Source organism: Acanthamoeba castellanii (assembly GCF_000313135.1).
Source record: "Acanthamoeba castellanii str. Neff unplaced genomic scaffold scf7180000084603, whole genome shotgun sequence".
NCBI lineage: Eukaryota > Discosea > Longamoebia > Acanthamoebidae > Acanthamoeba > Acanthamoeba castellanii.
Window position 1 is genome coordinate 926,411 of NW_004457654.1, and position 13,723 is coordinate 940,133.

At 56.0% G+C, this 13,723-nt stretch overlaps 5 protein-coding genes across 5 annotated transcripts in view; 4 read left to right on the forward strand and 1 right to left on the reverse strand.

Moving 5' to 3' along the window:
* Positions 1-513: 513 nt before the first annotated feature.
* ACA1_071320 (HMG (high mobility group) box domain containing protein) lies at positions 514-1,647 on the forward strand (the record flags this gene model as incomplete). The annotated part of the gene is made up of 1 exon (XM_004352986.1): positions 514-1,647. One exon carries the CDS (start codon positions 514-516, stop codon positions 1,645-1,647), a length of 1,134 nt encoding a protein of 377 aa, XP_004353038.1.
* Positions 1,648-1,986: 339 nt separating this feature from the next.
* On the forward strand, positions 1,987-6,279 carry ACA1_071330 (peptidase, S9A/B/C family, catalytic subfamily protein; the record flags this gene model as incomplete). The annotated part of the gene is made up of 18 exons (XM_004352987.1): positions 1,987-2,114; positions 2,181-2,244; positions 2,340-2,416; positions 2,495-2,549; positions 2,644-2,784; positions 2,877-3,041; positions 3,186-3,281; positions 3,390-3,491; positions 3,680-3,814; positions 3,986-4,155; positions 4,338-4,467; positions 4,883-4,953; positions 5,043-5,159; positions 5,230-5,396; positions 5,525-5,650; positions 5,741-5,822; positions 5,910-6,031; positions 6,113-6,279. The coding sequence occupies 18 exons, from the start codon at positions 1,987-1,989 to the stop codon at positions 6,277-6,279; spliced, it is 2,115 nt and encodes a 704-aa protein (XP_004353039.1).
* Positions 6,280-6,596: 317 nt separating this feature from the next.
* ACA1_071340 (C2 domain containing protein) lies at positions 6,597-6,971 on the forward strand (the record flags this gene model as incomplete). Its single annotated transcript, XM_004352988.1, has 1 exon — positions 6,597-6,971. The coding sequence occupies one exon, from the start codon at positions 6,597-6,599 to the stop codon at positions 6,969-6,971; it is 375 nt and encodes a 124-aa protein (XP_004353040.1).
* Positions 6,972-7,095: 124 nt separating this feature from the next.
* Positions 7,096-7,916, reverse strand: ACA1_071350 (GTPbinding ADP-ribosylation factor Arf1, putative; the record flags this gene model as incomplete). The annotated part of the gene is made up of 4 exons (XM_004352989.1): positions 7,096-7,201; positions 7,297-7,391; positions 7,502-7,616; positions 7,690-7,916. 4 exons carry the CDS (start codon positions 7,914-7,916, stop codon positions 7,096-7,098), a joined length of 543 nt encoding a protein of 180 aa, XP_004353041.1.
* Positions 7,917-8,202: 286 nt separating this feature from the next.
* The window catches only part of ACA1_071360 (transporter, cation channel family), a gene marked incomplete at both ends in the record, with an annotated part of 8,053 nt that continues 2,532 nt past the window's right edge, over positions 8,203-13,723 (forward strand). Inside the window, 22 exons of the mRNA XM_004352990.1 lie at positions 8,203-8,255; positions 8,403-8,524; positions 8,667-8,731; positions 8,974-9,152; positions 9,249-9,325; positions 9,428-9,549; positions 9,650-9,787; positions 9,914-10,055; positions 10,185-10,244; positions 10,321-10,358; positions 10,479-10,607; positions 10,719-10,815; positions 10,930-11,069; positions 11,149-11,260; positions 11,349-11,428; positions 11,524-11,594; positions 11,694-11,815; positions 11,931-12,104; positions 12,249-12,349; positions 12,530-13,125; positions 13,251-13,359; positions 13,512-13,634. Of these exons, the coding sequence (XP_004353042.1) occupies positions 8,203-8,255; positions 8,403-8,524; positions 8,667-8,731; positions 8,974-9,152; positions 9,249-9,325; positions 9,428-9,549; positions 9,650-9,787; positions 9,914-10,055; positions 10,185-10,244; positions 10,321-10,358; positions 10,479-10,607; positions 10,719-10,815; positions 10,930-11,069; positions 11,149-11,260; positions 11,349-11,428; positions 11,524-11,594; positions 11,694-11,815; positions 11,931-12,104; positions 12,249-12,349; positions 12,530-13,125; positions 13,251-13,359; positions 13,512-13,634 (2,850 nt within the window). The remainder of the gene's footprint in view (positions 8,256-8,402; positions 8,525-8,666; positions 8,732-8,973; positions 9,153-9,248; positions 9,326-9,427; positions 9,550-9,649; positions 9,788-9,913; positions 10,056-10,184; positions 10,245-10,320; positions 10,359-10,478; positions 10,608-10,718; positions 10,816-10,929; positions 11,070-11,148; positions 11,261-11,348; positions 11,429-11,523; positions 11,595-11,693; positions 11,816-11,930; positions 12,105-12,248; positions 12,350-12,529; positions 13,126-13,250; positions 13,360-13,511; positions 13,635-13,723) is intronic.

Genomic DNA, 13,723 nt, shown 5'->3' on the forward strand with positions numbered 1-13,723 from the left:
ATTTCTGGGAAGAATCTTTTACCCCCGAGAAGAGAGAAGGAGTTGGGAGGGGGCGTGGTACCATCCAAATCGACTTCAATCTCCTCCCGCTTCGTGGTCAGCGTCGTGGTACTTTTTGCTTCTTTTGGTCGCCGGAATGTATGGAATTGGGTGTGGGCGGCTAAAAGTCGCAGCCGTGGCGCGTGTGGTTGATGCGAGCCACTCCGCCGCAAGCACGGGACAGCGGTTTCAACTCCGCTACCGGTTCAAAAGAGCTTGTGGTATGTAACCGAGCCTATCAACGCGGGCGCCGCTTCGGGTCGTGTCTTTTGCCAATAAGGAACTTGAAGGTGAGATTTCTCGCACTGGTCTCTTCTTCACAGCTCCCTAACTGCCGTTCGGTTGTTTCGGCGCCCTCCGCCCACACCTCCGAGCGTGCAACCGGCGGGTGATAAGACTTTGTCAACCCACCACTTCACTGTTGCAACCACTTCTCTAACAAGCCACACCTCCAACATCAACATCAACATCACCATGGCGTGCACCTCTCCCACAACCACTCCGGCCGCGGTTGACGACGACGCCTATCGACCTCAGAGGCGCACGCAGAAGAGAAAGCGGGTGCGGAAGAACGATGGTCGATTGAAGAGGCCCATCAACAGCTTCCTCCTCTTCGCCAAGGAGTACCGACCGGCCCTGCTCAACGAACACGGCCGGCTCAACAACCAGCAGGTCTCAAAGCTACTCGGGGTCAAGTGGAAGTCCATGACCGAAGATGAAAAGGCCCCCTACACCCGCGAGGCCGAGGCCATCCACACCAAGTTCATGCTCGACCACCCCGACTTCTCGTGGCACGGCGACAAAGATCACCACAACTCCACCACCTCCAACAACAAGGAGCGCAAGGCCTCCTCGGCCGCGGCGGGGTCCAAGAAGCGCAGCCGCACCTCGTCGACCTGCGCCGAGCCCGGGCCGCGCCCGGCGGCCTGGGAATCTCTGTCACCTTCTCCCGAATTCGACGTCAACTCGCGCAGGGCCAGCGAGGGGGACCTCTTCGACTCCCTCATGCGGCTCAACCACCCCCACAAGTACCTCTCCACACCGCTCCTGTCGCCGCACCACGACCAGTTCGAGGCCCTGGGCGCGGTAGGCCACCACCACCCCTCGTCGGACGACGCCCAGTACTCGCCCGCCTCTTGTTCGACGCCGTCCCCTGGGTTTTCGCTCGGCTGCGACCCTGGCGCCAGGGCGAACATCACAGCCTGCGGTGAGGAGGTGGAGGTGCTCCAACGTGGAGCGCTGGCGGAGCGGCCCTTCACGGTGTGGAGCGACCACAAGCCGGCCCCGGTCGGGTTCAAGGTGGTCTACGTTCCGCTGCTGGTGCCGGACCCCACCACCGACCCGGGTCCCGTGGAGGAGCCGTTCGGTTCGCCCCCGTCGGCGCTGCGGCTTACAGGAGTGTCGGAGCCGCGGTGTGCAGAGGCCACGGGCTATGATCTCGGCGAGCAGCTGACCACAGACGACATCAGTGAACTCATGCAGTGCCTGCACGATCTCGACTCTCACACATCAACGGATCCAACCTCGGCCGACGAGGCTCTATCGTCACTATTCTTCGGCGATGGTCCAGACTTCTCCACCAACCTAGGGATGCACTTTCCAAGCTGAGTTGCCGCGTTATCGCGGTGTAATTACTGTAATAAAAACTATTTTCTGACTCGTCTAGAAAACAATTTTTAGTAACAGGTTGTTCCTTGAATGAAGACCTTTATCAGCGTTGGCACTCAACCGAGATCGCTAATTCGCCGAATTTGCCACAGCCGATTCGAGTCAAAAAATAGAATGAACAAAAAGAAAAAGAAAAAGAAAAAGAGAGAAAAGCGCGGAACAAAGGACAGCACGGCAGCGATGTTGCGGTGTGCTGCGAGATGGAGACCATCACCGGTACCTACAACCCGCACTAATGTCGCATCCTGTGGGGAGTGGTTGCCGCATAAATCTGCCAGCATGCGGTTGAATCAAGACCGAGCAATTCGAGAGATTTCGAGTAGCACGGCTCGATTTGTTGCGACGTCGGAGTGGCTGCAACGCTCTTCCCAGCGGGGCCTATTCTCGTGGCTGAAGGGAGGCAAGGGGTACCAAACCTCATCCCAACGCCACAGCCTGGCCATTTTTTCTTATTTTTCATCTTCACTCCGAAGGCGAAAACGTAGAGCGAACGAGCACCCTGCAGCTGCGCCCGAGTGGCCGGCCAAGCCTCAGGTCGTACAACGTACCTTACGGTCTGAGGTACTACCCCACTTGTCTTGGCGCCCGTGTTGCGACCACCTGCATGATTCGTTTCGGCTTTGGCGCTCTAGGAGGAGGACGATTTCGCATGGCTCGAGGCTGCCGAGGGTGAGCAAGAAGCCCGACCCTATATCGACGCGGAGAACCGGTACAGCCGAGAGCACTGTGCTGACCTCACTTGCACTGATTGTCATTGTGTTGTGTCGTGTTGTTGTTGCTGTGGCAGATACACCAAGACGGTGATGAAGGACTCACGTCCCATTCAGCAGCTCCTGTACGAGGTATCCACGTCAACCCGTGCAAGAGAACACCATCACCACAAACAAGCGAACTGACACATTGTCTGATGTCTCATTTGCTTGACTGGCTCTCCAGGAAATGGCAGACCGCGTCGAGCCGGAGGACACTGTGCCGGAGGAGATCGATGGCTATCTATACTATGTGCGTTTTGTCGAAGACGGGCAGTTCCCTGTTTACTGCCGACGGAAGGCCGACTCTAGCAACGCGCCCGAGGAGGTAACCCTGCCCAAGCCCAAGCGGAGGCTGCATAGTTATAGTTCGATTCTCGCTTTTCCTAACTGCATTGAGAACATTCTCTATGAATGCAGATATTGGTGGACCAGAATAAGGAAGCTATGAACCACCCCTACATTTGCATCAACTTGCTCAAGGTCTCCTCAGATAACCGCATGTTGGCCTTCACCATGGACACCACCGGCGGCGACTCCTTTTCGGTGCACGTCAAGGACCTCAAGACCGGTGCTAGGCTCAAGGTACAATTCACTAATCTACAAATTAATGTATCAATCTATCTATCAATTGAGTTCACACTTGGTCTGTAAATTGCCAAGCTCATCAAGCCAGAGCCCTGACGGTATTTAAAATCAACCGACACAACCCGGGTCCCCATCATTCAGAGTGACACCATTCCCAACGTGGTCAGTGTGGAGTGGGCCGATGACGGCAAGACCTTGTTCTACACCGTGCCCGATCACCTGAAGCGACCGTACAAGGTTCGGGCCACCTCACTCGCTGGCTGGCTGGCTTCTTAGGGCTCGACGCTAATTTGCGCCTCTCTAACCATTCTTCTTCAACTCTCCTTTCCCAACAAACCAAAACAGCTCTACAGGCACGTCCTTGGAACACCTATCAATCAGGATGAGCTACTCTATGAGGAACACGACCATGCCTTCTTTCTGCACGTTGACCGGACCAAAGACAAGGTAATTGCAAGGCCCGGAGTCTTCCCCCCTGATACGGGCATTCACGTAGCCCCTATCTTTCTCTCTCCTCTCTCTCTCCTTCTTTTTTGTTGCTTCAATCCTACGTGTACCCTTCAAGATCAAGCTCAGGGCATAGCGTGTTCGTGTGTGTATGGCGTGATGCATCACGCGTCACAACGTTGTGACAGAAATTCATCACGGTCATGTCGAACGCCAAGACGACATCCGAAGTGCGCGTCATCCCATCAAACCAGCCCACCGCATCGCCCGTCCTCATTCATCCCCGCGAGCCAGGACTTGAGTACTACATCGACCATCGAGGGGTGCGCTACCCATCACCACCACCATCACCACCACCATCTTTTCTTCTTTCCCAACTCCCCTGGATTCCCCTTTCATCGCTTTGCTTGTTTGATTCTTTCTCATCAATCTAAGTGTTGTTGTTTGTACATGTTTGGCTGATGTGATACATCCGCTTCAACTTGAACCACCAGGATGACTTCTTGATTATCACCAACGTGGGCAACCAGATGAAGGACTACGCCATCATGCGCGTGGCCGAGAAGGACGTGGGAAACGGACGCGAACACTGGCAGACCGTGCTGTCTCCCTCCCCGGGCACGCAAATCGAAGACGTGGACGTCTTCTCCTCCCACATCATCTGGTACGGCCTCACACCATCATTTCCTTTAGACTCTTCGCAAAGCAGCCACCCTTTTTCTTTTCAATTTGAAGGACGGCAATGGCCGTTGCCAACAGCAGTTCGCACTGCTCTGTGTGTGGTTGAGATTTCGGGCAAATAGGTGGACTATATATGTTGGTGTTTATGATTTGCCTAATCAGCAGCGTATTCATATACAGCTACGAGCGATCCATGGGTCTCCCGCAAGTGCGGGTGTTCAATCTGGAGAACCAGGAGGTCCACCTGGTGCCTTTGCCAGAGGCGCTGTGCACCCTGCACCCGGGCGGCAACGGGGTACGTACTTATTAGTGCCTGTTCTATTTCTTTTGTTTGAACTGGAGATCAACACTGAAAATGGTTGTTGGTTACAAGTTGACTCTTGGAAGAAACTTTCCATAGCCTTTATTTGGTTCGCCCTTAATTTGGCTAAACTCTCCTCGTTTACGCTTGTAAGAATTTTCACGCCACTAGGTTTCGACTCTCGTACGCTTCGCCGATCACACCCGAATGTGTGTACGACTTCGACATCCGCACGCGCGAGCTCCGGCTCCTCCGCTCGAAGAGTGTTAAGAGTGCGTACGCCGCACGTGCTTCTATTATTGTTTGTCATTTTCTGCATTCCACCGTTGCGTGCTGGCTTGGAGACTCACACGCCGCCGCATGCGGCGCAGATTTCGATCCCACCATGTTCGTCTGCAACCGAGTCCAGGTCAAGAGCCATGACGGGACCGGCATTCCACTGACCTTGGTCCACAAGAAGGGCCTACCCCTGTCGTCCGAGTACGCACTGGCCCTCCATCCCTACTCGACTCTGCGTGCGTCACGGAATTCATTTCTTTTATTCTTTTTGTAATCTTGGCCGATTGCAGCAATCCGACCCTGATGTTGGGCTACGGCGCGTACGGCCAACCGCTCGAGGCCGACTTTCGCGCCCACCACCTGCCGCTGCTGAACCGAGGCTGGGTCATCGCTCTGGCGCACGTGAGGTACATTTGCAGCCGCGGCATTCCCTTTGTCTGGCTGGTGCCTGGCGCTGACGGGCGTGGCATGTGACAGGGGCGGCGGGGAGCTGGGGCGCGAGTGGTACCGTCAGGGCTGCCAGCTGAACAAGCACAACTCGTTCCACGACTTTGTCGCCTGCGCCGAGCATCTCGTGAGCAGCGGCTACACCTCGCCCTCGCGGTTGGTCGCCAAGGGATCGTCGGCCGGCGGCCTGCTCATCGGTACGCTGGACCGCGGCTTGCATGCATCGTCAATGTATCATGTGCGCGTGCGCTGACGATGTGTGTCGTGTCGTGTCGTGTGCGTGTGCGTGTGCGTGTGTGTCGTGTGTTCACCAACACGGATGCAGGAGCTGCTGTCAACATGCGACCCGACCTGTTTCGAGCGGTCATCATGGGCGTGCCCTTCCTCAATCCCCTGGCCGCGATGACCAACGAGTCCCTCCCGCTGACCATCCACGAGTACGACGAATGGGGTACGGGTCCTAGATCCTGTCTGTCTCCGTCGCCAAGGTTCTGACTGGTGCGTGCGCCGTGTCGTGTGTTTTGTTTGATCTTATTACCAGGTAATCCCAACACGGACGAGGAGGTTTACAACTACATCAAATCCTACGACCCTTACATCAACCTCTCGCAGCCCAACCTACGGTGCGCAAGGGGGGTTCGTTGCATTGGTTTACGTTTTTCTACAAATTGTTTAACAAGTGACCATGTAAACGACTCACGCGCGAGCAGGCACGGCCGCTATCCGTCGATGCTGGTGACCACGTCCACGCTCGACAACCGCGTTCCCTTCTGGAGCCCCGCCAAGTACGTGGCCAAGCTGCGCGCCCTCCAGCGAGCCGAAGCCCCCCACGGTACCGCAATCCCCCCTCTTTGGTCCCAGCCCATCTCCGACTGCGGCGGCTCATACTTCTGCCCACGCTGCGCCCGCGCAGGCGAGGAGCAGGCGAACGGTGACGCCAACGATGGCGAGGCCGAGCGCGTGGTGCTGCTCAAGGTGAGCGACTCGACCGGGCACGGCGGCGAGGGCGGCCGTTACAACAACCTGAAGGAGGTGGCCTTCGACCACGCCTTCCTGTTCAAGAGCCTCAACATGCAGTAACGGGTCGACCCGTGACCACAACTCAGAGCTGGTCAACCCCAGAGCCTGTTCTGCCGGCTGTTTATCTGTGGCCAACCAATCTGGTTTATTTGTTTTTAAACTCCTCGTTGCTCAAGGGTGGTCCGTGGTCGCCATTGGCAGCCCACAGAAGCAGGTTACGCGAAAGTCATGCCACGGACATTGAGTGACGGTTGTCGGCCATTGGCGCCCAGACCGCATAAAACGCGCTCTGCCCAGCCACTGCTTCTTCACTTTGCTCAACCACCAGCAGCTACCAAACCACCGCCTACCTTCTTCTTCACCACAAAAACACAAACATGTCTGGACACAGGCACCTGCAGGTGAAGGTCAAGGAGGCCAAGGGCATCCCAGCGGCTGACTCGAACGGCAAGAGCGACCCCTACGTGGTGCTGACGATCAACGCCCAGAAGAAGAAGACCAAGACCATCGAGAAGACCCTGGAGCCCAAGTGGTACGAGGAGTTCCGCTTCGACATCGACGACGCCAAGCCGAGCGTGCTGCGCCTGGAGGTGTTCGACCACGACAAGTTCAGCAAGGACGACTCGCTGGGCCACTTCGAGCTCAACCTCAAGACCGCCAACATCCCCATCGGCCAGTGGACCTCCTTCACCAGGAACCTCCTCCACGACAAGGTCTCTGGCGAACTTCAGTTCGACGTCCTCATCTCCTAAGAGCCATGTTGTGCCCTGGCACTGTCACAATATTAATAATAATAATAAGCACACTTCTCGTTGCTGTATCTCCTAACGCCTGTGAAGGTGGTGGTCAATTAATTTGGCTTGTGAGCGAGAACGGCTATGTCCTGGGGGACTCGCGCAGCTTGGCGGCGAGCCAGTCCATGCCCTCGAACAAGCCCATGCCTGTTGTGGCGTTGGACGGCTGCACCTTCCACGCGTGTTTCCTGTGAGAGGAAGAGGTAAGAAGAGAAGACCACGGGATGACAAAAAAGAGAAAAGTCATAATTAAAATAAAGAGAGTGAAAGAAAAAGAACTCACCTGTGGTCGTGCAGCTTGAGGTGGGTCGTGAGCTGGTCAGGCGTGAGACAGCCTTCCACGTCCTGCTTGTTTGCAAAGACAAGAACCGCCGCATTCTGCACACACACACACCACACACACACGCACACACAAGTGCTCTCTTAGCCAACTTGGCCATCACTTCTTTGTGGAGTCAAGTAGAAGGCCAGCTGGCCACGTGGCGCACCTTGAGCTCCGTTTCGCGTAGCATCATCTGCAGCTCTTCAGAGGCCTCGTCGATGCGGTCCTTGTCTGAAGAGTCCACCACGAATATCACACCCTCTACACCCGTGTAGTAATGTCTCCACACAGCACACCAGTCAGCACCTTCATCATGATGAAGAGGCAGGACAAGGTGAGGGCTGGCTCATGTACCGCCACAGGCCTCTTATGCGGTCCTGCCCACCGATGTCCCACACCGTGAAGCGTATGTTCTTGTATTCGACCGACTCGATGTTGAAGCCGATGGTGGGCAGGGTCTGCACCAACTCCCCCAGCTTCATCTTGTAGAGGATGGTTGTCTTGCCCGCCGAGTCCAAGCCCACCATCACGATGCGCTTCTCCGTATGAAACGAGAACAGCTTGACAAACCAGTTCCCCATTTTCACCCTTTCTCTTTCTTTTTTCGTCTCTACTTGCTCTACTTCCTCTTCTTCTTGCCTTCTTGCCGGCTCTTCTACAAGAAGCTCTTCGCCGTTTCGTGGCTTTTATTTTTTATTCGGCGACGTGGCTTTTCTGTAGACATTCTTTGATCTACATACCAGAGGTAGTCAGTTGATTTTAATGTTATGCATTTTTCTCATACCCCTCGCGCGTGAGAACGAAGAACGAGGAACGAGGACGACCCGGCCGCAGATTACCGAAGCTGCCGGCAGTGATTAGAACGAGATGGGCAACTTCCAGTCAGTGGTGTGGGCCACCGACGACAACGAAGACGTTCGGTATTGACGCCACTTGGCCACCCCCCCCCCAAGCACCGGATGCCGTGAGCATAAGACGTTTTTTTCTTTGTTTATAAATTAATGATAAAATATATTAAATATTAAATAATATTAAATAATATTTATGTAAATTTGTACTTGTTACAGTTACTCGCTGGCGATCATCATGGGGTTCTACGTGGTGGGCCTCGTGCTGCTGCTCATGGTGATGCAAATCCTGGCCCTGGCCTTCCCCTACCGGTGGTACCTCAAGCTCTTCTGGTTCGAAGGTACCTACCTACTACGTCAACGCCCGACGACCGACCCAACGCGCGCGCGGTGAAGCGCCGCCACCGAGTCTTACCTCAGAGGCGTGCATCTCTAACCACCTTCACCCACGTATGAATGCCGTGCCTTCGTCGGCATCCGCAGACCGACTCAGCTTCTACTTCACACGCAAGACCATAATCGCCGATCGACCCTTGGCCATCTACTATGTACTATCTCGTTTCGTGTGTGCTGTCTGTGCCGTGAGTGTGCTGTGTGCTGTGTGCTGTGTGCTGTGTGCTGTGTGCTGTGTGCTGTGTGCTGTGTGCTGTGTGTGTGTCGTGTGTGTGTGTGTGTGTCGTGTGTGTGTGTCGCGTGTGTGGGTGCCGCGTGTGTGCCGTGTGTGCCGTGTGTGTCATTGCTGACGAATGACTTTTTCTCAAAGCTCACTGACTGGTCACGACTCTGATAGGAAGTGTTGGCCATCGCGATGTCGCTCATCTCGTGCAGCCTGTTCATCTACCTCACGGTGGAGGTGTCGATGGACAACACCGCCATATTCAAGGAGGCCTGGGTGATCTACCTGGAGCTGGGCATGAGCATCTTCGCCATCTTCGATTATCTTTTACACTTCTTCCTCGCCGAAACCAAGTGCGCGTTCACCACCCTTCGTGTGCGTCGTGTGCGTCGTGTGCGTCGCGTGCCGATGGCTGTTAACTCACACACGAGAGCGCTCCCGAAAAACAGAATCAAGCACATCATGGACCCGCTCGCCCTTTGCGACCTCATCGCCGCCTTCCCCGGCCTGATCGCGCCCGGCATCGGTACATATCCCCTCCAGGAACCAGCGTACAAGACTGCCCTTGCCTCACCGCACACACCGCACACACCACACACACCGCACACACCGCACCCGCCGCACACAGGGCGATTTCTCTACGCATTCCAGTTCTTGCGGTTCCTGCGCGTGCTGCGGGCTTTGCTTCTGCTCGACAGCTACGGATTCGCGCCTCGCGTGTGGCGCTTCCGCGCATCGGCGCTCTTCATGGTACCCCCCCCCCAACGCCGTGTGCGTGTGCGTGTGTGGGTCTTCGTGTTTGCTAACCTATGTGGTCGTCGTCTTCATTGTTGTCGTGGCGCAAATGCAGAGGCTGTTCACGCTCGCGCTGGCTTTTGTGTGCTTCGTGTTCGTCATGGCCGGCTTCATGTGGATCTCCGAGAACTCGCACCAAAACTCTGAAGGAATGCTCGACACCTTCCTCGACGCCTGCTACCTCATCATCGTCGTACGTCAAACTCCCCCCTCGACCGTGTGTGTCGTGTGTGCCGTGTGTGCCGTGTATCGTGTGCGGTACGTGCGGGTGTGTTGTTTGTGTTGTGGTGCGAGCTGAGAGAGGTGTCGCGCTCTACAGACCATATCGACGGTGGGCTACGGTGACTTCTCGCCCAAGTCCTACATCGGCAAGGTGGCGATCATGATCATCATCATCGTGGCCATCGCCCTTGTGCCCTTCGTGGTCAACATCCTTCTCACGGCCTGGCACGACTACAACGGTGCCCCAAATATTTTTATTTATGTATTATTTTATTTATTTATTATAATTGGATTAGTAATCTTATTCTTTCATTTTTGATCTTATTCTTTCATTTTTGTGCACAATTTGACCCTCCACATACCATCAGCGGACCGCCAGTACTCGACGACGCGGAGCCGCAGCTTTGTGCTGATGTTTGGCGGCACTTGTACGTACATCTGATCCCCGTTCGCCGATTGATTGATGTGTGGGTCATGGTCGATTCACCATCATGTTTGCCACAGCCAAGCTCGTCAACTTTGCGAAAGAATTCTACAACGAGGTACCATTGCCTGACCACACACACACACACACACACACACAACCGCACACACGACACACACACACACACACACACAAAACCGCACGCAGCGAGTGCTGACGCTCGGATTTGTAATAACAGGAGAGAGACAAGTACCCGCGAGCGCATGTGGTGGTGATGAGCAACAGCGAGGTCCCACCGGCAGTCGGCACGTTCGTGCGGAAGCCCTTCTTCCGAAACCGGCTGCGCTTGTACACCGGCGACCCGACCGTACGCTCCGCCTGCTGCTCCGTTCGCGAAATTAGGGCCAACGACTCACAAACGACACGCACACGCACACGCACACGCACACGCACACGCACACGCACACGCAACCCAAAGTCACCATATCACCTGGGTAGGATGAAACTGACGAAGAGCGCGGCGTGCTTCATCGTTCCGCCAGAACGGCACAACTCTGTCGAAGACGAAGATACAGGTGCGATACGCACCACCGCACACACGCGATAAGACACACACACACGCACACACACCAGACGGCCAACTCCAAGATTAGGTGTGTGACACTCACGGCACACGACGCGCGGTGTAGAGGTGGTGATGACGGCGCTGGCGGTGAAGTCGGTGAGTCCGCAGACGAAGGTATTTGCGATTGTCTTCGACTCCACCAATAGAATGCTGCTCAGCGAGGCGGGCGTTGAGGTCTCTCTCGGGACAGACGAGCTGAAGCTGGTACGCTCAACCGCACGACACACACGGCACACAGCACGCACGGCACACACGGCACACTCACGGGCGCTTGTCAACACAGACGTTGCTGGCGCAAAACTGTCTGTGTCCGGGCTTGAGCACGTTGTTCGTCAATCTGATGTACAACCACAACTGGTCCGACGGGTTCACCCACTCGTGGGAACGAAAATACGGTACATACGCAATCACTCGCTCTCTCACCCTGCGTTTTGTTGTTCTTACCACACCACCGCACACACCGCACCACCGCACACATGTCAGCTTTCGGCTCAAGCCACGAAGTCTACACGGCGCCGATTCCTGAGTGCCTGGTAGGGCGGGTGTTCTCCGAGGCAGCGTTGGTACGCGTCCTGGAAATACGTGTCTCGTCATCCATACGTTGAGATTCCATTCTCATCCAACACCACACACACACACACACACACACACACACAAGGTGATCTACCACTTCACCAACGGCGAGGTGCTGCTGCTAGGCGTGAAGGGCGGCAGCGTGTGGAGCCACAGGTGATTATCATTCGCACCATCGCACACGCACACGCACACGCACCACCGCACACACGCAGAGCTTTACCAGATGTGTGTTGTTCTCTCCCGAGCCAACAGGAAGAAGCTGCTCTTGAATCCGCAGCCGCGCTACAAGTTGCTCAGCGGCGACACGGCGTTCATGATCTGCAGCAAGCAATCTCACGCCGATCGCATTTTGAACCTCACCCCCGATGCCGTGCGTCAGTGCATGGAAGGCACGCACACACTACACGACACGACACGACACGACACGACACACAACACACGACACGACACACATGCGTACACTTGGCAACCTTCTGATCGTGCACACAGGCATTGGCGACGTGATCCGCAACATCGAGGAGAAGCGAGATCGCGTGAGTGAGGAGGCGGTCAGCAACGACAGCATTCCGCAGGCCTCGCGCAAGAACAGTCGCGCCCGCAACGACGCGCTGGCGCTTGACCGGACGCAGGACGACCAACACATCGACATCGTGCATAGCCCAGGTGCGCAACCCGCACTTGTCTTGTGTTCGCACACTCGGTTTCTGATTCTTCTGGACGTGTGCGTATGCGTGTGTGCGTGTGTGCGTGTGTGCGTGTGTGCGTGTGTGCGTGTGTGCGTGTGTGCGTGTGTGCGTGGACGTGTAGATGCGTTTGATTCGATGGAGCGCGGCAATCTCGAGCGGGAGGCTGATGACGATCCGGCTCCTCGACCACGACGCAGAAAGATCCCCATCGTTCGCTCGCCTGTACGTTCGTCTCCGTCGTGTGGTGTGCGGTGCGTGCTGACATGTGTGTGTGTGTGTGTGTGTGTGTCGTGTGTGTCGTGTGTGTCGTATGTGTCGTATGTGTGTCGTATGTGTGTCGTGTGTGTGTCGTGTGTGTGCCGTGTCGTGTCGGGTCGTGTCGTGTCGTGTGTTCTTGTACAGGAGAGCCGGAGCCTGATGAATTTGATCGGGCACGCGGACAAGGCAATCCTGATGAAACTCATCAAGGAGGAAGAGGCGGCCGCCGGGGGGGACTTGAACAAGTCCGCCGGCTCGCCCGCTCTCTACGCGTCCGGCCAGGTGTCGCCCAGACGGCGCGCAAGCCCCCGCCACAAGAATGAAAGAGAAAGCGAAAACGAAAACGAAAACGAAAACGAGGAGGAGAGCGAAGACGACACCGATCCCGCCAGAACGAGAAAGCAGGTGCGAATAATGGATGCTGACAGCGACAAGGGCTTCCGACCGCAGCCGGAGGAGGGGGACGTAAAGAAGAACGAAAGGGGAAAGAACGAAGACGAAGTGGCGGAGCGACGAAACGACGAAGACGACAACGATGACGATTACGAGGTGCTGCACGGCGGCGACGTGACGCGCATGCCGCTGGCCCAGAAGAAGCGATCGAAGAGCACCGGGCTGCTGAACGCGCTCGGAAAGCGGGCGGGCGCCAACCGCGTGGACCTGAGCGACGACAACATGCTCGCCCTGCTGCCCGTCCCGCCCGAGCGGACCAACACCTTTCAACCCATCGCCTCCTCTGCGTACCCTCCTCCTATCTGCTCATTGTGTGCGGCTGTGTATCGTGTGTGTCGCGTGTGTCGCGTGTGTCGTGTGTGTCGTGTGTGTCGTGAGAGGCAAAGATGTTGAATGGTGCGCGATACAGCAGGGGAGTGCCGAGGAAGAAGATCAATCTTCTGGAGCAGTCCCAGGCGCAGTTTTCGCACGTCGTGCGCCAGGACACTCCCGCCAACAGGAACCTCCGCACTTCGTCCGAAGTACGAACCTTTTCATGATATATTCCTTTATCCTTGATTTATTCATTTTATTTGTTTATTTGTTTATTTGTTTATTGTTGTTTTTATCTACGCACACGACGATGCTGGGAATGTTCGAACCTTACCGGGCGTGGGCCGGCACAACGCGGCAGATGGCAGAGCTGAGCGTGGCGGACATCGAGGTGGTGGATGTGCGCGAGCTCGGGTGGGCGGGCCACATCGTCGTGTGCGGCTGCCTTCGCGGCATCGCCCAATTCATCGCGCCCCTCCGAGAGGTCCCACGTCCCTTTTGCTCCTTCGATCTCTAATTATTATGCTGACCGTGTCGTGTGTCGTGTGTCGTGCGGGCGCGGGCGGTGGTGCG